Source organism: Diabrotica virgifera, chromosome 8 (genome assembly GCF_917563875.1).
Source record: "Diabrotica virgifera virgifera chromosome 8, PGI_DIABVI_V3a".
Lineage (NCBI taxonomy): Eukaryota > Metazoa > Arthropoda > Insecta > Coleoptera > Chrysomelidae > Diabrotica > Diabrotica virgifera.
In genome coordinates, this window is record NC_065450.1 from 177,789,855 (window position 1) to 177,813,743 (window position 23,889).

The following is a 23,889-nucleotide window of genomic DNA, read 5'->3' on the forward strand; positions in this document are numbered from 1 at the left end:
TTCATGATAACGGTACAAGTAAAGCTGTTTGTTACATGTAGTATGAATATCTTGCAGGTAAAGGGGCAAATAAGATAGAATCTTGTCTGTACAAAACCTGCAAACGATCGTACCACATGAGACAAAACATGTAATTTATTATTCAGACACATGTGGGGGGCAAAACCGTAACTCTACGGAAACTACGGGGGGCAAAACTGATGGAAACAGCCAAGAAGCTCGAGGAGAAAGCGGTGACCAAAAGATTACATATCAATGAAGAAAAAACAAAATTTACTCAGGGTTAATACATAACGATGAAAACAACAAAAGGAATCCAATATAAATCCGAAGAAGTGGAAAGGTTTGAATACTTAGGATGTATTTTCACAAGGGACTCTAATATCCAAGAAGAAATACGTAGAAGAATTATGTCAGGTAACCGTGCTGTATATGCTCTCAACAGGCTCTTGAAAAGCAAAAATATATCCCGAGAAGCAAAGTTAAGAACCTACAAAACCGTTATAAGGTCAATCGTAACTTATGCATCTGAGAGATGGACTATATAAAAAAACAGCATGAAATGCTATTAGTTTGGGAGCGAACAGTTCTGCGCAAAATCTTTGGTGGGAAGAACGTAAACGGTCAATGGATGCGAAGAACAAACAAGGAGCTAGCAGAGCTTTATCAAGAACCTAATATACTAGCAGTAACATGAGCTCAAAGAATTAGATGGCTGGGTCACGTCCAGAGAATGAGTTCAGCGAGAGTCCCAAAAATGATAAAATCTAGTGCTTCTGCGAGAAGAAGGAAAAGGGGAAGACCGAAGTCAAGATGGAGCAATGAGGTCAAAGAAGACATGACGAGACTTAACATAACAACTGGAAAAGGAAAGCTAACCATAAGCGAGAATGGAAGAGAATAGTAAACCAAGCCATGGGCCTGCTAGGCCTGTAGTGCTCATATATTATTATTATTATATGAATATTTATGTTTTTTTTTAATTTAAAGTTTTCACTTCATTTGTGCCTTATAAGTTGTCAATATAAGTCAATAAAGAAAGATGTACCTAAGTGGACAAGTCAATCAAAATCCAAAATATTTAACATTTATGATTTTTTTATTTTGTAGTGTAATAAATGTATCTTATATACATAATTTTAATTCATAAAAGCTACATTTATTTATACGTTTAATTTTAAGATAGTTTTTTTCGCTTCCTGAAAAAACTCAAATTTCGACTTGTCTGATTTTACCCGCCGACCACACAATCTGTCTTCTTGGTTTGTCATAGTCTTGTTCCTCTACCTCTGTCGCTTTTCTATCTCGTTCCTCAACCATCTTCTCTAACTCTTCCTTTTTATCTGTTATCAGGACTATATATCGTCTGCATATCTCAAGTGGTTCAAGAGCTCTCCATTTATTTCTATTCCATATGTTTCCCATTCTAATTTTTTAAATACGTCCTCCATAGCCTGATTGAACAATTTTGGCGATATTTTGTCTCCTTGCCTGACTCCTCTTTCGAATTTTATTGGTTCTGTAGCGTGTTCGTCCGTCAATTTTATTGTGGTATTCGCGTTTTTGTATATGGTTGTTATACAGTCCGTGTACTTGTAATCAATTATGCCTATATGTAGTAAGTTTTTGAAAGCCCAATGTTCTATGCTTATGTTGTCAAAGACCTACCTTTAAAGAACATGGTACATTTTTTGTATTTTAATTGTAATTTTATTTCTTAACGGAAGATTATGTCTCATTGTTTCATTAGGTACACCACTCCTGCGAAACCGGGTGGGCAGTTATTATTTTTATGAAACCGATAATAAAGAGCAGCTTTATTCATATGAGTAGCTGTAGCTGTGGCCCACATAACAATGATGTTCGCATCATGTTCAAAGCATATACTACCAACATTCGTCGGAGTATATTCTTTTTAGTATATGCGTAGTACATGCATAGATAGCATGTACCTTAAAAACATTCTAAATTTTGAGTTCTTTGCATATACTTCAAAGAATATTCTCGTACCGAATATACTGAGCACATTAGTGTACGTAGTATCTCAGAATATTCGTAAAAGTTTATTCTTAGAATATACCTTTATCGAATATTCTTTATTAAGAATATATTTGAGTATATTCTTAACACATACTTATAAGTACATACATACTTTTAAAATATCTTAAAAATATTATATATCTAATAATGTTAGCTTTAGGGATAATTAACTTCGTTATTTATAGAAAAATGAATAAAATTAATGTATGTAGTTAGTATTGGACGAATTAATTTCTTAAAATTGTTTTAATTGTATGGTAAAAAAGTTTAAACATTAATTGTATTAACGAAACAAAAATGTTCGTTTTCATAATTGAAATGAATTTACCATTTCGAGTTTACCGTGAGTATTATTTTTACATCGTTGGATTAGGTACATTCAGTTACAAAGAACTAAAAGAATACATCATCCACCATTTTTATCACCAGATCGTAAAAGCAAGTATTTATAAAAGATCGGATCGGAAATATATCGACGTGATATGGGCCATTCCATTCAACTGCAAACGGCCAGTCTCATTCTGACCATTTCCTATCTGGATAGGGATTAAGTATTAAGTACGCAACGGTAAAATATGAAAACGAAAACAGACATTTGTGTCTAATTATGCAGTGTTAAGGATGAAGGCGAACGATAAAATACTAAAAGGAGTAGGACTATTAGGAACATACATAATCTCTTTATTTTGTTTGCGGTGGTTCAAAATATGATTCATTTTGGTAACTCAATATTACTTAAATAGTAGGTAAGTACATATACTTAAGTATATAAATTTTAGTTACTTATAGGTTAGTTTAGATAAATATTATATACTATTTATAATAAATAACTAAAATTTATGTATACTTACTTTTTAAGTAATATTGTATAATGTACTAACTACATTCTCATATGCAATTAGAATATGTAACTAGGTACTTGGTAGAACCAGTAGAACCTAAGATGAGATTAGGTGATGCTGAAAACATACTTCTGAGCAATATAGCACTTCCTTGGGATATTCTTAAAAGTATATTCTTCCCAGATACTAAAAAGATGTACGGTAGTACGTTATAAGTATATAAATATAAGGTTTACAGCACGTCCTTGGAATATCCTAAAAAGTATATTCTTAGTATATACTGAAAAGAAGTTCGGTAGTACATTCTAAGTATATACATAGAACGTTTAAGTACTGTAATGTAGTATATACTCAGTATGTGCTCTGCATATTCCCAATGGTAATTACGCATATTCTCAGTATATACTTCTGAAAAGTATGTTCTATGAATCTACTAAGAACATGAAATTGTTATGTGGGGGAGTAAGTGTTGAGTAGTTTTCAAATATATGAAATATTTATTGAATTCTTTTAGAATATGGATAATTGTATTTTGCAAAATAATGCTTTGAATATATATCAACAGTACTTCTCCGATGTAGAACCAATGCCCCCGGTTAAACGAAGCTCAGCCAGAACAGTTAATGTTTATCAGGATCCATCACAACCTACAAGACCTATCACTCATATTTCTTGGTCTCCAGATAACCAAACCAAGTTAGCTATATCTTATTGTGATCTGATATTTCAAAACCACGTACCTAAACAAGCAAAGGTTTCGTACATATGGGAAGTAGGTTGGTAATAAATTTATGAAGCGTATTTCACTGATTTTTCATAAGGAATTAAGTTTTAAGGCAGCTAATTCAACATTTTACTCTTTACTTTGTGTTTTCATGTAGAGTAGGGTGGGGTACATTGGTACGTGGGGCACCATGGGACAATTTAAATTTACCATCTTAATGCAATCCAATATTTCCGGTATTTCAGTAATGGGCGCGCTGTCAGTCGACATGAAGTGTATAACTCGTGTATGTGTAGAAGTGCATTTAAGAATTTTGTGCTCAACTTAAAATTTTAGGCGTCAAAAGTAAATTTTTTAACATCTGATCATATTATGGTAATATAGTCCGCAAACCAAAGAGTGCAGCTATTTGTGATTTAATGTAATAATCTAAGACGGTTATAGGTTAGCTGCTATATTTAAGTAGAAGTATAATTCACATTGTAAACTGGCGACTTAATTTTTTAGACGCCAGGGTCGATTGGGACAGATTGGATTAGATAGAGGGAGCAGATTGGTACAGTGTATCAAATCAAACTGCCCGTCAAACAAAATTGTGGATTTTTCTACCCGCTACAGGATGATATTTAGCTCTACGTATACAAACGCGACATTATACTCCAATGAAGTGCGAGAGAGTACGAGAAGGCTGGCATTTTACATTAAATTTTCCTGTTTCGTTTATAAACTGCTTTATAAACTTTTTGTTGTTTTATGAAAATCACAAATAACTTTAACAAAAAAAAAATCCATTTTATTATTGGTTCCATGATTTTCACCATTGGGACAGCTTAAGACCATTTGTTCCAAATGTTGTCTCCACCATGGGGTACATTAGGAGAATGATGTATATAATTTTATTTAAATTTTTTTCATAAACTATTTAAAAATTTATACCTATTCCACAAAAAATAATATCGATAAACATTATATTAACTATTCTCATATTAGCTGGACTTGCTAATACAAACAGTACCAAAATATAAGCTCTCGATAAAAGTGTCCCAAACTACCCCACCCTACTAATATTTTATTTAAAAGAATTCTGTTTAGCTTATATTAAAAATAACACTTTTTCTACGATATTTTTTAGCTTTAGTCCATACTCTTTAATCTGCATCTCCATAGCTCTTGTCTAGAAGCTATATCGTATCGGTTCTCAAGATCTATAAAGTACCAAAGCGAAGACTATTACATAAATTGGAACACCTTGGTATCCGTGATCAATTACTGAAATGGATCGACGCGTATTTAACAGATAGAAAGTTTTGTGTTAGAGTTGGGGACTCTTTCTCAGTCGAGAGAACGGTTTTGGGTGGGGTACCGCAAGGATCAGTTTTGGACCCACTTTTATTCATAGCATACTCCAGTGATCTACAATTTCACATTAAATGCAACAAAGCTTTCTATGCAGATGACACGAAGCTATTTTCCGATCCCTCCGTAAATTTCCAGTTACTACAAGATGACCTTGATTGCATATCGGAATGGTGCTCTACTTGGATGCTGCCTCTTAATGTGGACAAATGTGTAGTTCTTCACATGGGTAAAAATAATCCGTGTCTTCCTTACTCTATTAATTGGCGCGTGTTAAAAACAGTGAAATCACATAATGATCTAGGTGTTATAATTAATAACAATCTAAGTTGGTCGGAAGATATTTTGCATATTTCTAAAAAAGGTAACAGTAGGTTATATCTACTAAATCAAACGTTCGCGAAAGTGTCATTTACGAGCTCAGTTCATCTGTATAAACTGTACATTCGTCCAGTTCTGGAATATTGCGGAACTGTGTGGTGCCCGGTATTAGTGCGCGATCGTAATATTTTCGAAAACGTACAGCGGCAGTGCACTAGGATGTCTTTTGGCTCAAGACCTTCGTATACAGAAATACTAAATATGGCTAATCTCACTACATTTGAACAACGTCGACTTCGAGGCGATTTAATTATAATTATTACGTTTCGAATAGTAAAATACAACTTCGGAAATATGAGGGGTATGTATGTTTATACTAGACAATGACAATCGTCTTCGTGGCCACAAACTTAAGTTTAAAAAGGAAACTTTTTTAACAACAACTAGACAATTTTTTCTCTGTAATCGAGTGTTCTCGATATGGAATAGCCTTCCGGCTGCGGTTATAGATGCTCCATCTGTTAATATTTTCAAAAAGAAACTGGATGACCACATGTTTCATAATTGAACATTTTATTTGTACCTTGTACACTTGCTACTTATGTTTTTGTATACTTATTTATATTTATTTAGTTAGTTAATTTGCTTAATAGGAAACTATTGTAATGTAACCATTTAACATTCCATGCATACTATATATTACCTTTACTCTGGGCTAATTAGCAAAATTCATGGAAAAGTTATTTACCAGCAATTTTATTGCTGGAATCGAATTATAAGATCCTCCATATTAATAATATAGGTATGCAAAGTCCGCAGATAGTGTGCTACTTTTTTTATAAAAAAAATGGCGCCGACAAATCGTATTTTTTTTCAATTATTGCTCTATAACTCCGAAGATTTTAACTTTACAACAAAAACACCCAAATAAAAATTCACCGCAATTCAATTCTGCATAGAGATATGTTTTCACGATTTGCTCCGACGAAAATTTTCCTCGGAAAATGCGGGTTTTACTAACAAAAACTCTAATTTTCAAATAAAGTTTTAGGTAAGTAATTATTAATCAATAATTAAATAACTTAGTGACATAAAAGCTTTCTTAGTATAGCATACTCCAGTGATCTACAATTTCACATTAAATGCAACAAAGCTTTCTATGCAGATGACACGAAGCTATTTTCCGATCCCTCCGTAAATTTCCAGTTACTACAAGATGACCTTGATTGCATATCGGAATGGTGCTCTACTTGGATGCTGCCTCTTAATGTGGACAAATGTGTAGTTCTTCACATGGGTAAAAATAATCCGTGTCTTCCTTACTCTATTAATTGGCGCGTGTTAAAAACAGTGAAATCACATAATGATCTAGGTGTTATAATTAATAACAATCTAAGTTGGTCGGAAGATATTTTGCATATGTCTAAAAAAGGTAACAGTAGGTTATATCTACTAAATCAAACGTTCGCGAAAGTGTCATTTACGAGCTCAGTTCATCTGTATAAACTGTACATTCGTCCAGTTCTGGAATATTGCGGAACTGTGTGGTGCCCGGTATTAGTGCGCGATCGTAATATTCTCGAAAACGTACAGCGGCAGTGCACTAGGATGTCTTTTGGCTCAAGACCCTCGTATACAGAAATACTAAATATGGCTAATCTCACTACATTTGAACAACGTCGACTTCGAGGCGATTTAATTATAATTATTACGTTTCGAATAGTAAAATACAACTTCGGAAATATGAGGGGTATGTATGTTTATACTAGACAATGACAATCGTCTTCGTGGCCACAAACTTAAGTTTAAAAAGAAAACTTTTTTAACAACAACTAGACAATTTTTTCTCTGTAATCGAGTGTTCTCGATATGGAATAGCCTTCCGGCTGCGGTTATAGATGCTCCATCTGTTAATATTTTCAAAAAGAAACTGGATGACCACATGTTTCATAATTGAACATTTTATTTGTACCTTGTACACTTGCTACTTATGTTTTTGTATACTTATTTATATTTATTTAGTTAGTTAATTTGCTTAATAGGAAACTATTGTAATGTAACCATTTAACATTCCATGCATACTATATATTACCTTTACTCTGGGCTAATTAGCAAAATTCATGGAAAAGTTATTTACCAGCAATTTTATTGCTGGAATCGAATTATAAGATCCTCCATATTAATAATATAGGTATGCAAAGTCCGCAGATAGTGTGCTACTTTTTTTATAAAAAAAATGGCGCCGACAAATCGTATTTTTTTTCAATTATTGCTCTATAACTCCGAAGATTTTAACTTTACAACAAAAACACCCAAATAAAAATTCACCGCAATTCAATTCTGCATAGAGATATGTTTTCACGATTTGCTCCGACGAAAATTTTCCTCGGAAAATGCGGGTTTTACTAACAAAAACTCTAATTTTTAAATAAAGTTTTAGGTAAGTAATTATTAATCAATAATTAAATAACTTAGTGACATAAAAGCTTTCTTAGTATAGATTGTAATTCCAGAAGCCGGTGAAAATTAAAAGAATATTTTAGCAACAATTCAATTGTTAATTAACAATTTATGATCGCAATAAAACCAAAATAATCATGATACATTGATCGAACTTATAAAGATTATAAAGATGAGATGCTTATTTAATATTTTATCGACAAAATATAAATTTTTCTTTTTTTGCATAATCTTTAAATTTTGAAAAAAAAAATAGTTATAATACGCTGGTCTAATTAGTAAAAAGTACAAAGAAAGGTTATTTACCAGCAATTTTATTGGTGGAATCGAATTATAAGATCATATGTATTATTAATATAGGTATGCAAAGTCCGCAGATAGTGTGCTACTTTTTTTATAAACAAAATGGCGCCGACAAATCGTATTTTTTTCAATTATTGCTCTATAACTCCGAAGATTTTAACTTTACACCAAAAACACTCAAATAAAAATTCACCCCAATTTAATTCTACATAGAGGTATGTTTTTCCCGATTTGCTCCGGCGAAAATTTTCCTCGAAAAATGTGGGTTTTCCCAACAAAATCTCGAATTTTCAAATAATTTTTTTGGGCCAGTAATTATTTATTAATAATTATATAGCTTAGTGAAATAAAAGCTTTCTTGGTATAGATTATAAATTCAGAAGCCGGTGAAAATGAAACGAATATTTTAGCAACAATTCAATTGTAAATTAACAATTTACAGTCGCAATAACAACCAAAATAATCATGAGACATTGATCAAACTTAGAAAGATTATAAAGGTGTGATGCCTATTTAATATTTTGTCGACAAAATATAAATTTTTCATTTTTTTGCATAATCTTTAAATGTTTAAAAAAAATTGTTACAAACAAATTAACATTTCTCAGAAATGGTTTATTATATTCTAATTTTAAAAAATACTTAAAATGCGTATTTCATAGGTCTTGAAAATGAATGCTTTAAAAAATTTTACCAACCATTTGCAAAAAAGTTATGAAACAGCAAAGTAAATATACGATATCTCCGTTGTTTATAATTTGGTTTAATTGTTTCAAAGCTTAAAAGTGAGTCTATGGTACAATCTAATTACTCACAAAGAATGTCAAAAATTAGTGCAATGGTTATATTTTAATCAAAGATTAAAAATACTTTTTTTGTAATTTTTAGCGCAAAAGTAGGCCTGATACAGTCGGAGCTAAAATGTTCAGTCGAAGCGACTGACACGCAGCATACATTATTTATTAAAAGTGTACGTCGCGCGGCCGCCGGTCGTCGCTCCGAGTGAAAATTTTAGCTACAGTACTATATTATTCTACTTTCGCGCGTGTAAATTACAAAAAAATATATTTATAATCTTTAATTAAAATATAACCATTAAACTTATAATCGATATTTTTTTGCAAATAATTAGCTTGTACTTTAAACTCACTTCTACGCTTTGAAAGAATTAAAAAAAATTATAAACACCGTAGTAATCGTATGTTTACTTTGCTGTTTCATAACATTTTTGCAAATGGTTGCAAAAAAGTTTTAAAGCATTCATTTTCAAGATATTTGAAATGCGCATTTTAGCTATTTTTTAAAATTATAATATAATAAAAACTTTCTGAGAAACGTTAATTTGTTTATAACTATTTTTTTTAAAACATTTAAAGATTATGCAAAAAAATTAAAAATTTATATTTTGTCGAGTAATGTTAAATAGGCATCTCATCTTTATAAGATTTCAAAGTTTGGTCAGTGTATCATAATTATTTTGGTTATTATTGCGACAGTAAATTATTAATTAACAATTGAATTGCTAAAATATTCGTTCAATTTTCACCAGCTTCTGGAACTATAATCTAAACCAAGAAGGCTTTTAAGTCACCAAATTATTTAATTATTGGTACATAATTACTTATCTAAAACTTTATTTGAAAATTAAAAATTTTGTTGGGAAAACCCGCATTTTCCAAAGAAAATTTTCTTCGGAGCAAATCGGGAAAAACACGTCTCTATGCAGAATTTAATCACGGTGAATTTTTATTTGAGTTTTTTTTTTGTAAAGTTAAAATCTTCGGAGTTATAGAGCAATAATTGAAAAAAACCCGATTTTCGTGCGCCATTTGATTTATAAAAAAAGTAGCACACTATCTGAGGACTTTGCATACCTATATTATTAATATATAGGATCTTATAATTCGATTCCAGTAATAAAATTGCTGGTAACTAACTTTTCCCAAAAATGGCCTATTCTCCGATAATCAGCCCAGACTACTTGTAGTTTAATGGGCATATGGGTCTTGTGACCCTTGCTCAAATTTAATGTATAATAATGGTAGGGGAGCCCAAGCGGGGATTTTTGCAGTTACTCGAGCGCGTCAGATTAGCATATGGGGAGAAACCTGGTACCCTGCAGATGTACCTCTACCATATATTGGCTATTACCACAGGGGAGTTCGTTAAGGGGGGCCCGAAAAAAAAATCTATCCTTAAAAAAACTCGAAATTGTCAGATTAAGATAAGGTAAGTTAAGTGCATGCAAAAGAGTGTATATTTCAAAAATCTGACTATTTGAACCGGGCGTAAGGAAATGGGTGAGTCCCAAAGTTTTACGAGAAAAAAGCGAATATTTCGCGAAATGAATGACAGATCGAAAAACCAAAAAATATGTGCTCAATATTTTTTAAAAATCTATCGAATGATACCAAACACGACTTCCCAAGGAGAGGGGTGGGGGGAAAATTAAATATTTATAATACGAATCCCGCGATATTTCGTGAAATGAACATCAGATCGAAAAACTGTAAAATACACTTATTCAATATTTTTGAAAAATCTATCGAATGGCACCAAACACGACCCCCCACGGAGGTGGGGTGGGGGGTTACTTTAAAATCTTAAATATGAGCCCTCATTTTTTATTGCAGATTTGGATTCCTTACGTAAAAATAAGTAACTTTTATTCGAAACATTTTTTCGAATTATGGATAGATGGCGTTATAATCGGAAAAAACGATTGTTGGAAATGGAAAATTCAATAAAAAATGGCAAGAGCCCACTAAAATGGAAAACTTTACTTAACTCTTTTTGATTTTAGGACCTACTCTTTACAACCCAATAGGTCCCCAAAGCGCTCGAGTGACTGCACATTTAGCATACTTTGCTCCCCTACCATAATAATAATGATAAATATATGTATACCCATATGGGACACAAGATCAAAATAAGCATAGACAATAAAACACATGAAATACAGAGGCGAATAGGTCTTACATGGGCAGCATTTGGCAAACTAAGCCATATTCTAAAAAGTTAAATTTCCATGTATCTTAAGCCAAAGGTTTATAAGCAATGTGTTTTGCCTGTACAAACTTATGGAGCAGAGACTTTAACACTGACGCAAAAATCCGCGAATAAACTCTAGAGTTATACAACTAGCCATGGAACGTGCAATGCTGAACGTGAACCTACGAGACCACGTAACAAACCAACAAATCAGCCAAAAATCAGGAGTTCAAGACGCCATCGAAAGAGCTACGACATTTAAGGGGAACTGGGCAGGGCACTTAGCTAGAACACAAAATGGGCGGTGGACACGATGAATCATGAAATGGAGGCCCAGAAACTATAAAAGAAGCCAAGGACGACCACCTACTAGATGGACCGACGACATAAAAAAGTAGCGCGAAACTGGCTACAAGTGGCTCAGTGTAGAGAACACTAGAAATAACTAAGGGAGGCCTATGTCCAGCAGTGAACGCGATTGGCAGATTGATGATGATGACTGGTCTTCAGTCTTCACAAAGAATGTATTAACCACAGACAAATCACATGCCACTGCAAAGTTAATAATACTGTTTCCTTCATCATTTCTTAACCCCATCCCAAAACCTCTATGAACTCTTTCTATTATCGCTTTATCTCTACCAATATGTCAATTCAAATTCAAAATTAACGGATTTTAACATTTAAATTACCCCCTCTGTGGCTCATTGAAAATAGTTTCTATCCTTGTGGGATCGGTACTCACCGGAGTGACCGCATACGTTCTGATAAATTTAGCGTCTCTGTGTACAGACAATGAAGTCAACTTTTCAAAGTAACAAGACATTTACTCAACACACACACACTACACCACGTATCTGATTGAAATATCAACTGTACCATGAAAATGGCTATTAACTGTCGAGGCATTAAGCTAAATTAAAAAAATATTTAAATTAATTTAATATTTAATTTAACAGAAAATCCCAACAGACCCTTGCATATTTTAAAACCAGATGATTATATCGTATGTTTGGAATATAACCAAAAGGATCCGCATATTTTGGCCAGCGGTCAATTTGGCGGTCAAGTTGCTGTATGGGATGTGCGTAAAGGTATGGAACCAGTTGAAGTGAGTGTCAAAGAGAACAGTTTTATTGACCCTGTGCAGAATCTACTTTGGATACATTCCAAGACAGGAACAGAATTTTTTAGTGCATCGAGCGATGGTGAAATAAAATGGTAAGTACTGTTATGATTCTATGTATATATGTTATGGTAAGAGTAGATAATTGGTAATTGTATATACTGGGTGTCCAGAAACTCTACCGACAAACGAAGACAGGAGATTCTTCAGATAATTTTAAGACAATTTAGCTCATTTCGTCTAGTCCGAAAATGCTGCTAAGGGAGCTAGAGCTCTTTGAAAATAGCGTCTTGTAATTAGTTTTTCTTAAATACCTCCAGAACTCTTTAATTTAGAAAAACAAAAATCGGTGCGTACATTTATCTTCCAGAGATAAATCTATTCCATCCATTGCAAATTTCTAGTATCGATCATAGGCGTCCGTTTTGGGTAGGGCAATGGTTATTTTATCACATAACTTTTTTGTCTTTAACGTTTAAGCATTTTTGATACTGGATTATTAAATTGTAAGGTATTATAGTACTAAAAGATACTCTTGCTTTAAGTCACAAGGTTTTCTAGAAAAATAGATTTGAAAATTTTTGGTTTTGTGAATTAAAAAAAAAAAATGAAAAATTTTTTCATAAAATCGGTGTATGTTACCAACTTAAAGCAAGAGTAACTGTTAGTACTAAAATATCTTATAACTTAATGATCTAGAGTCAACAATGCTTTAAAATTAAAGACAAAAATGTAAAAATGCTAAAATAACTGTTGACCTACCCAAAAGGGACGCACTGACCGTACAGTACTAAAAATTCGCAATTAATGAAATCGAATCATCTCTGAAATATAAATAAACGTACCAGTTTTTGCATTTCTAAATAGGTTTTTTTTTGAAATTCTTTTTGAAAATAAAAAAAAAGAATTTTTTTTTGATTTTTCTAGAAAACGGTGTATCCTATCGACTTAAAACAAGAGTACCTTTTAGTTGTAAAATACCTCACAATTTAATAATCCAGAGTCAGAAATGCTTAAAAATTAAAGATAAAAAGTTATGCGATAAAATAACTGTTTCCCTACCCAAAATGGATGCCTATGACCGGTACTAGAAATTCGCAATGCATGGAATCGATTTATCCCTGGAAGACAAATATGTGTACCAATTTTTGTTTTTCTCAGTAGAAGCGTTCTGGAGTTATTTAAGAAAAACTAATTACAAGACGCCATCTTCAAAGGGCTCTAGCTCCCTTAGGAATCATTTTCGGTGGAGGTAAATTGGGTTAAAATATCTTAAAATTATCTGAGGACACTCCTGTCTTCGTTTGTTGGTAGAGTTTTTGGATACCCTGTACTTACCAGAGTCGACGGTAAATGTAGGAAATTATTTTCAATTATCCACTTTTACCGGTGATTGTACACACTTACCAAGGACCAGCGGTACAAGTATAAAACGATGCATAGGCGTAACCAGGACAATCCTAAGGTGGGGGTTACAACTACTGGAAAGGGGGGGGTTACAACTACTAGAAGGTCTCCGAGGGGTATGGTGTTAAGCATATAGAGCCCAAAGTACATCCCAATGGGGGGGGGGGGGTTATAACCCCCAAAACCCCCCCTGGTTACGCCTATGAAACGATGACATAATCTAGATAATCTATAGAGCATCTTCTGACAGTGATGAAGTTTTCCAATCAATTTGGCAGGAAGTCCTTACATAGCTTCATACGGTCTGCACTTGATGCCAGAATGGTAAGCTCGGATCTTGTCGAATTCTACAAATTCCTTTGACCATATGTTTGTTTGGTTGCTTTCCAATCAGGAAATCAGCATATTTTCGATGTCTTCATTCGCACGTTCGACAGATCCTTGTTTGACTTATTTCAAATTTTTCCACATGTAGCATAGCTATTCTATAATTCTGTTGGTGAATGCTCGTCATTTAGCTTTATTTTTGTTTTTAGAGTGAGGTCATGGCTCTTGAACACATAACTCATAGTCAAGAATGCACTTTTTGCCTTTCCGGTGCGACATTTAATCCCTTGAGTATTCCCAAGTAGCAATTTTTCGACGCATTGGTTGTCAGTACAAATAAATGCACTGTATATAACGTTGCCCGAGAGCATTTTCAGTTGTTTCGGCCAACGTCCCCTATCCCGACTGACATTACGATGTTACAACGTTAAGTAATACCTTTAGTTACACGGGCAACTAATTTATTACCATTGTGACAACTACATATCACAGTTCAGTTTTTTCAACAATCGCAACGACTTACGCCCGGTTTCATAATCAACTTAAAGTGAACATTAACTAAAGTTCACTTTAACGTTGACATTTACCCATATGAGTTGCATTGACAAGGGTACCAACTTATAACTTAAAGTCCACTTTAACTGATTATGAAACCGGGCGTTAAAAACGTTATAATGCTAAACTAATTTACGCCTTGGTCGATTTGGGTTTTCTGGCCGACTCTGAAGTTGCCTGTCACGACCCTAGGTGTTGTTCTAGGTGTGTGACACCTTTGCGGCAACTTCAGAAGGAGAAAAAGAATTTACTTTATAACCTTATTTTTTTCTTATTATTATATGTTTTATTTTGCTGGAAATTTTCGATTTATTTAACAACCTGTTTGTTTTTTTTAATAGCTGGTTTCCATTCCATTGTCCACTGTTTTATCAGTAGATTTGATAACCTTAATCTTTTAATCTTTGTATCAGCTTTGCTAGACGGGGTTGCCAGGTTAGTTTTTACTCTTTCAGTAGTTTTGCTTTCACAAAATCAGTAGATTCTTTTTAGGCCATGTAAATACAGTATACTTATACAGTAACCTGCGTATCCGTCTTAACTGTCCCAAGAGGAATTCCAAAAAATTGGAAACCTAATTATTCCTAAACAACAACTGGTAATTACCATTTTTTAGCTAAAATCTACTAAATAAAAAACTAAAATACACTTAAGGATTTTTGGGATATATTTGGGATTTTTGATAACAAAAACAACAGCTAACTTAAGGGGATAGGCGCAAAATGTCGCCCGTTAAAATGTTCAATGTATTTTAAATGTTTTCATTTTTTGCGAATTCTGAGAAAACTAATAAGTATTTTGAAAAATTTAAACGCGGAAAGAAAGATTACGTTATTACCGAGGACCGAAAGTCCCTGAAAACTTCTATAATGTTTATTTTAATAAGTTACAGGGGTGAAAAAAAGACAAAATGTAGTGTCATTTTAATTCCAAATATCTCATTCAAAAGAAACGTTTTGGTTTTTCTAAATAATGCAGTCTTTCATTCTGCGTTTATATTTTTCAAAAATACTTATTATAGTTTCCTCATGATTCGAAAAAAATGAATAGGCACATTTAACAACTAGAATATTTTGTCATCCACTAATTTTAACAGATGTATGTCTGGATCAAATTCTTCAAACAATTGTTTCGCATTTAACATTAGAAACACGTGAACACAACATTTTGTGTTTTGAAAAGTTACATATGTTTAGATATTTTAGTTTTCCATCGTTAGCTTCTAATAGGCTCACCGAATGCCAGAACTCTTCAATAACACCTGAAATACTGCTTGCACTGTTACTTGAAATCTGCAAGTTTGTAATACAAGAATCCAGTTTCGTTTCTCTGTAATAGTCATCATCTACGTCCTGAACCTTATTTTCGGTAATGACCTATTTATTCTGAATCTTATTTTCGGTTTTATTTTCGGATTGGGAAATTGTAACCAAATGTGTGAAAATTAATTTAGAAATAGGGTAAATACTATTAAAAAGCAAATTTTATTTTAGTCATAACAAAATGTTGAAATATACCAAAAATCTACTAAAAAATATTACCTACTAGAATATTTTAAAAAATATCAAAAATCTACCAAAAAAGTAGAAATCTCCTAAATGTGGCAACGCTGTTAAGGAGAATGCTACACTTTTGACACTGGTCACATGACCTCTCTGTCACCCAATAAGAGGGTGCGTTCTAAAATGGTTGGGATAGTCAGCGCGGCCGGGTTTGGTTGGCGATTGGACTTCTAAGTTGTCTTATCGGTCTAGGGTTGGTAATAAGGTATTTTTTTAGTAATATTGGTAATATTGTTTAATTATTATGTAATTAATTTATTTGGTTTTACTTGAGATTTTTGGCATGTAAAGAAAATGAAAACACAGAATATAAAAAATGCAGGCATTTCCTGATACCTTTAAAAGCACCATCAATACATTAAATTTATACAGAACATCTTTAACATAAATTTTGAATTTTATATTAAAATTTGATTTTTTTAAATTTACGTTTATGAAATATTAATTTCTTACTTCGGATACTTTCACAATTATCGTGTAGATGGCGCTAAGATTAATAGATTAATTTATAATTACATATTACGGAACATTAAAAAAACTTTAATTCAATATTTTAAACGTAAGTATATTTAAGGTAAAAATATATACCACAGCTTTGACCAACTGATGTTTTTATTTTTATTTTAAATTAATCACTTTGACATTTATGTCAAATTTCCAGTAAACGTTTACATACTTGTCACTACCGGCGCTCGCGAATTTTTAAATATCCCCTCTACGTACGAGCTCACAGCGTATAATATACAGTTCTATAATGGTCTATGTATTCGCGGTGTGCAAGTACTTGGAAGGGATACGTGAAACGATCGTGCGTGAATAGCGGAGAAATATTGCAAATTTCTTAAATAATTCATATTGTTAATTGAAATTGTCAAATTGACGTACATTTCATATCTACTCTCATTGGAGAAGAAAAATTATATGTTGCTCCACAATATTGATATGATATGCAATTATTATATAAAGGTAAATTTAATTAATTGTATTTTGCTTGTAGTACTGCATTTTAATAACTAATTCTATTTACTACATACAATTGTTTACGTTTTAATAACATAACCTGAATCTTATTTTTTCTTCTTATTTTTTTGGGCTATGGCCCTGACAATTATCTAGTAACAAGGACTAATATAATTGGCCAATATAATTAAAAGTGCGGATAAAGTTGCAGGGCGTAGAAATAGGTGTCGTTTTGCCGAACTTGCACGGTCCCAATATACGCGAGCTTAATTTACCATGACCCATTAAAATCTCTCATAATTGTCCCCCCCACCATTTTTGCTTTTCATAGAAAAATTCATCTAGACGCTTTCAAATACTCCAAAATTTTAGGAAAATACCCCAAGCTGGCAACCCTGACTGCCTCTATAAATTTTTTTGTTTACGAAAGATGGCGATTATCTTCTGTCCTTCCCTGACTATACTCTCTCATCCTGGCCGCAATAAATTCACTTCTTACCCATAGGGCTTTTCATTCACAGTCATTTGTTTCGAGCTTTTGTCATGTGTCATATAATATTAATATATCTACGTCGTACGTTATTGGTATTTCCAATGATACAAACTGAAGACGTATGACGTAGATATATTAATATTATGTGACACATGACAGAAGCTCGAAACAAATGACAATCGATGAAAAGCCCTATTCGCCCATTCCATCGTTAAGACATATATTTTAACTGTCCCAAAAGTGTCAACTGTCACTCTTCATTTTTCTCTCTGGTTGGCCTCTGGTAGTCAGATCTATGCAGCCCAATATAGTGATATTAGGTGGGTGTTACTAGTTACAAGTAAAAGATCTTGAATATTATACGTTTCATGTATGTATATTTAGTCAATTTCTATTAGTTTTCTATTCTTTAATGTAATAATATCTGTCCAAAAATTCTATCTATTGTTTTAGTGTTGCTTCTGAGTATTACCAATACGTGGTAGTATCAAATTACTTATAATTTTATTTCCACCCTACCACATTATCTTGTTTTTGAAAACATGTTTATATATTTCAGGTGGGACACCAGAAAACTATCAGAGCCCACAGACACCCTTATTTTAGATTATGCCAAAGAAGAAGAACAACAGTTCTCAAAAGCTTTGGGTGTTTCTGTTCTAGAGTACGAGGTAACAATCCCAACTAGGTTTATGGTTGGCACGGAACAGGGTACCATTATTTTTGGAAATCGAAAGGGAAAAACGGCAATAGAGAAAATGGTGGGTAAAATTCCAAATGCTCATATGGGACCAATCGTAGCTCTTCAACGAAATCCAGCGTTCCCTAAGAATTTCTTGACCATTGGCGACTGGACTGCTAAAATCTGGACAGAAGACTGTAGAGAGAGCAGTATTATATGGACTGGTTTCCATAAATGTGCTTTAACAGACGGTGCCTGGAGTCCTACTAGGTATCTATCATAAAATAAATATTTCTTTTATTAATCATTAAAACATAGTATGACTTTCTCCTATATGTATATTATTGAAGACTTAAACACCAACTTGGGGAAAACTGAAAATGAACCACATTTTTAAGCAGAGCCGGATTTAAGGTAGTGGGGGCCCCTGGCCAGAATTGATGTGGCCCTTCCTCCTACCATTAAGAAAATTGTTGTTATAACGATGGTATACAGCCCACTACAGGGTTTTCCCTTTTAGAAATTAAAACAGAAATGTTGATCTACTTTTCTTCTTCTTTCTCGAAACTCCTTATGCCCCTCGGGGGCGTCGGAGGTTTTATTCATCTTCTATCCATATCCTCCATTTCTTGCGGTCCTTTGCTAACTCTTTCATTTGTTGAAGTGTTTTTCCTTTTTCCTGTCCAATTTCTATAATCTGATCGATTCATCTCTTCCTTGGCCTCCCTTTCCTTCTTTTACCATATCTTTTTGATTCCATCACCTGCTTTGGTAGTCTTCCTTGGTCCATTCTGTTAATGTATCCATACAATTTTAATTTTCTTTTTTGGATCTTGGTTATTATCGATTCCTGTTTCAGTGTTTGTCTAATATCTTCATTTCTTATTCTGTCCAATTTCGTTTTTCCTGCTATTTTTCTCAGCTGCTTCATCTCCGCTGTGTTTATTGTACTGTCTATTTTTGCATTGTTTACCCATGTCTCACTAGCATATATTAAAGTTGGTACAGATATTGTATTGTATACCTTCAGTTTTATTTCTTTATCTATTTTTTCCTTTCCAAATATTGTTTCATTTAGTGCATAGTAAATCTTATTTGCTTTTTTTCGCCCTGTATGAGATTTCTTGATCTAGTTTTCCATTCTCTGATATTATTACTCCCAGGTATTCAAACGTCGAGACTGTTTCTATTATTTCGTTATTGCACCTAAATATCGTTTGGTTTATTTCTTCTCTTTTCTTTTGGGCTACTATCATGGTCTTCGCTTTCTTTACATTTACCTCCATTTTCAAATTTTCTATTTCTTCCACCCAGATATCGATTAATTTTTGCATTTTCTCTTTATTGTCTGCTATTATTACTAGGTCATTTGCATATAATATTCCCTCCATTCTCACTGGTACTAAATTCCTGTACCCTATTGTTGACTGTAATGGCCTTGACTTCTTTTTAGCGCTCTTTATTACTCTATCCATTACTAATATAAACAAAATTGGGCTGAGACTGTCCCCTTGTTTTATTCCCCTCCTTAGGTTTATTACTGGCGATCTGTTTCCGTTTATTTGTACTTTAGCAAGTACGTTTTTCTATGTACTTTTTACCACGCTAGCTATCTTTTGCGGGATTTGCAGGTCTTCCATTACTGACCATATTACTTCTCTATTTATAGAATCAAAAGCAGCTTTAATATCTATAAACCTAATACATTTCTTCTCCTATTTCGTTTTTCCTTTTAATTATATTTCTCAGTATGTATATATTATCTATTGTTCCTCTTTCCTTCCTAAAAGCAGCTTGTTCTTCTTCTAATATTCCCTCCAGTTCTTTCCTGAGCTTCCTTTCTATTATTCCGGTATAGACTTTATATGCCACTGATGATAAGCATATAGCAGTGGCGTAGCGTGAGTGTCGGCCGCCCGGGGCGGAAGACAATTTTGCCTCTCTCTTATTTAGGTATTTTAATTTATTGTATACTATACATTACATACAGTCGGAAAAATGAAAGAATACCCATGAACGAACATATAAAACACGTTTTATTTTCCTGTCACCGTATCACAAAGAAAATTGACCAGTGCAAGTACATGTAACAATAATTATTACATGTACTTACGCTGGCCAATTTTTTGTGTGACACGGTGACAGGAAAATACAGCGTGTTTTATATGTTCGTGCATGGGTATTCTTTCATTTTTCCTACTGTACATTAATTATAGAGAACTTTTCGGCGAGAAAAGTCATCAATATTTTGAATTATACAGGTTAGATTTTAAATAAAAAATTTTATCTAAGTTTTACAATCACGTTTATTAATACAAAAATTATTTTACTGTAACCAATTAGATACATTGATATAACTTAGGTACCTATTACTTAAGATTAGGTACCTACACCTTGACGATCGACAAAGTTAAATACAATCAATTTTTAATTAGAATTAGAACGATACTATAATGTTATATTTTTATGTTTATTGAAAGTAATAGGAGTATTTGTTAGAATTAAAAACAAAACCTCCGTCTTCAACTAAAAATTTATACGTATACTTTTTTTAAGAGAAAAGTCTTCTATTGCACCGTCAATGTCTATCGGATCACACACCTCTTGCTTAATAGACAAAATAGCCAAATTAGTTACTCTTATGAGTACTCATTGTATCATAATCCAACCAATTTAACTAATTTACGTCCACTGCTGGACATAGGTCTCCCCCAATTGTTTCCACACTTCACGGTTTTGTGCTGATTTTTGCCAGTTTTTACTAATCCGCCTGATATCATCTGTCCATCGTGTAGGCGGCCTTCCTCTACTTCGTTTATCTTCTCTTGGTCTCCACTCCATCAGCCTTCGTGCCCATCTTGAATCTTTCAGCCTGGCGACGTGTCCTGCCCAGTTCCATTTGAGCCTGGTGATACGTTCTACAACATCTGCGATACCGGTTGTTTGTCTGAGATCTTCATTTCTTATTTTATCCCGTAGAGTTACGCCCAGCATGGATCTTTCCATGCGCCTTTGAGCAACCCGCATTTTCGACGCTGTTGCCTTGGTTAGAGTCAGTGTCTCTGCTCCATATGTCATTACTCATTGTAGATTTTAAATAATTTTTAATCAATTTCAATTTTGAAAAACTCATCTGACAGCTGGCATTGCTGATAGCATTTGTAAAAAATATTCGGAACAATATTAAAATATTGGGCAGAGTATCTTCCAGCTTGGATTTAACAATAAATTTAAATAATTCAAGTGAGTCTGCATTAATCAATTTCGTTGCCTGTAGCAGCAACGAAAGTCAGCAGTCAAAGTCTTTCCAGCTTGAAATCCTGCTCGTCAATTTCGTCAGGTGCGTAGTCTAGGTCTAGATTACATTCAGTGTTGTCTAATAATATAGCCGGCGGCGTTAGATAAACAAACTTATCCGTTGAATTCTGTAGCTGTTGAGGACACTCACGAATTTCTACAATAACTCTATCTAACGAAGAAAACAGCTTTAGTCTCAACTCATTTTCACAAGATAAGTTAGCACCTCTAGTTCCGTCATCAAAAATATGTTTTCTTGTTATATGCCTCCGAGGTTTTATGGAAATTCCAAGCTCTCCACACATATTTTTGCATAACCTACAGCGCCATTTGCCCATTCCTCTGTTTTCTCTGTCAATATCATCTGCAAAGCATTTATGTTCTGAGCGCACAATCTTATATCAAGTCCCTTTGTTTGTAAATATTTTTGAGCATCATTCACTTCATGTAGCACAGGTTGCCACAGGCCCAAAAAACAAAGAAAGGAAAATGACTATTTCGAAACTAGTAAAGCACCTAGTAAATCGAAACTAGTAAAGCACCTGCATCTGTCCTAGTGTTTAAGCTTTCACCTGCCACTGTCAGTTTTTCCAAAGTGACGCGAATGTCTTTGTAATGATGCCATGTCACATTTATGGCATCGCCTCTTGCACTCCACCGTGTGTCTTGAATCCTTCTTTTGCCTGTAGCTGCTATCAGAACTTCCCAACAATGTGTCGATGAGGAAAAAAAAGAATAGCAACGTTCTAAAGTGCCGAAAAAAGTTGTGCTGATTGTTAGTCATTAACGGGGAATTCCCACAAGTCAGTATAGACGTTATTGCCAGTCGCTAAAAAATATCATTCAAAGAAAAGGAATTTCCCGAATTCGTCACAAAATAAGTAATGAAAAATTCCGTGCTTCTTTCAATCGGTCCGAATTTGTAGTTGCGATTGTAATATAAAATGGTTCAAATATTTACAAAATATTTTTATTATTTATTGTTAAATTTTGCCGCCCCCTAAAAGAGCACCCAGGGGCGGGCCGCCCCTGCTGCCCCGCTACGCTACGCCACTGGGTAAAAGGCCGAGGACCAAAAGAAAGATCTCCAACCATTCAGTTTTTCTGTTCCATTACTATGTTTTTTTAAGTGTGGGTATTAGTTCTTACCTTTTTGTTTCTTTTTGGGCTAACCGTATCGTTTTTGTTACTTTATTTAATTATATTTATAGACCAAAAGTTGATTATATCCTATTTTTATAGATTATCGTGCTATTTTACAACGAGATCTGATGGTATATTCGATGTGTGGGATGTTCTTCAACACCAAAAGCAAGCTAGCCTGAGCGTACGAGTATGCGAAGAAAGGTTAAATTGTTTAAAAACCCATGATCAGGGTAGACTTGTTGCTATGGGAAATCAAAATGGTACTGCTTACTTGGTAGAACTCAGTGAGAATCTTTCCTCTCTGGTTAAAAACGACAAGATGTTGCTGACCTCTGTAAGTATATAAATGTGTACTAGATAATAAATTATGTGACATTATCAGTAGTAATTTCACAAGAGCTGTAAAATTCTGTATTAATTTTAGAGATCGAGTGCAATTTGTTGTGATTATTTCATGAATAAAACTGTTCAAAACCAAAATTTTATTCTAATTTATTTATGTAAGTACAAATTAGTACAATTAAACACACAGTTGTTATAAATATGTATTTGACGGTTGAAAGTCATCACTTTTATAATTTTTAAAACATTTGTCATTAATGTCACTGAATGTATTTTTTCGTAGCAACGAACGGCATCTGACGTAATATGCTTGACGACGGGCAATTATCAGTAGTAATTGCACAAGAGCTCTGAAATTATTGAATTTTTCCCGAGTGACACTTTGATAGTTTTAATTATGTCAAAGTGCCACGAGAGCAAAAATTCTATATTAATTTCAGAGGTCGAGTGCAAATTGTTGCGATTATTTCATGAATAAAACTGTTCAAAACCAAAATTTTATTGTAATTTATTTATGTAAGTATGTACCATTAAACACACAGTTTTTATAAATATTTGACGATTGAAAGTCATCACTTTTATAATTTTTAAAACATTAATTGTCATTAATGTCACCGAATGTATTTTTTCGTAGCAACGAAGGGCATCTGACGTAATATACTTAACGACGGGAGATTATCAAAAATTATCGATTTAATTCAGATTTCTGTAGCTTTCTATTGGTCAGAATCTCCTATGAATGAAATAATCAGTAGTAATTGCACAAGAGCTCTGAAATTATTGAATTTTTCCCGAGTGACACTTTGACAGTTTTAATTTCACGAGCCGAAGGCGAGTGAAATTATGTCAAAGTGTCACGAGAGCAAAAATTCTATATTAATTTCAGAGGTCGAGTGCAATTTGTTGCGATTATTTCATGAATAAAACTGTTCAAAACCAAAATTTTATTGTAATT

At 33.3% G+C, this 23,889-nt stretch overlaps 1 protein-coding gene across 1 annotated transcript in view; it reads left to right on the plus strand.

The window, feature by feature from the left end:
• LOC114326275 (dynein intermediate chain 3, ciliary-like) overlaps positions 1-23,889 on the plus strand; it is a 75,432-nt gene that overhangs the window by 12,676 nt on the left and 38,867 nt on the right. Inside the window, exons 3-6 of the mRNA XM_028274583.2 lie at positions 3,397-3,658; positions 11,997-12,258; positions 18,027-18,419; positions 22,689-22,926. Of these exons, the coding sequence (XP_028130384.1) occupies positions 3,397-3,658; positions 11,997-12,258; positions 18,027-18,419; positions 22,689-22,926 (1,155 nt within the window). The remainder of the gene's footprint in view (positions 1-3,396; positions 3,659-11,996; positions 12,259-18,026; positions 18,420-22,688; positions 22,927-23,889) is intronic.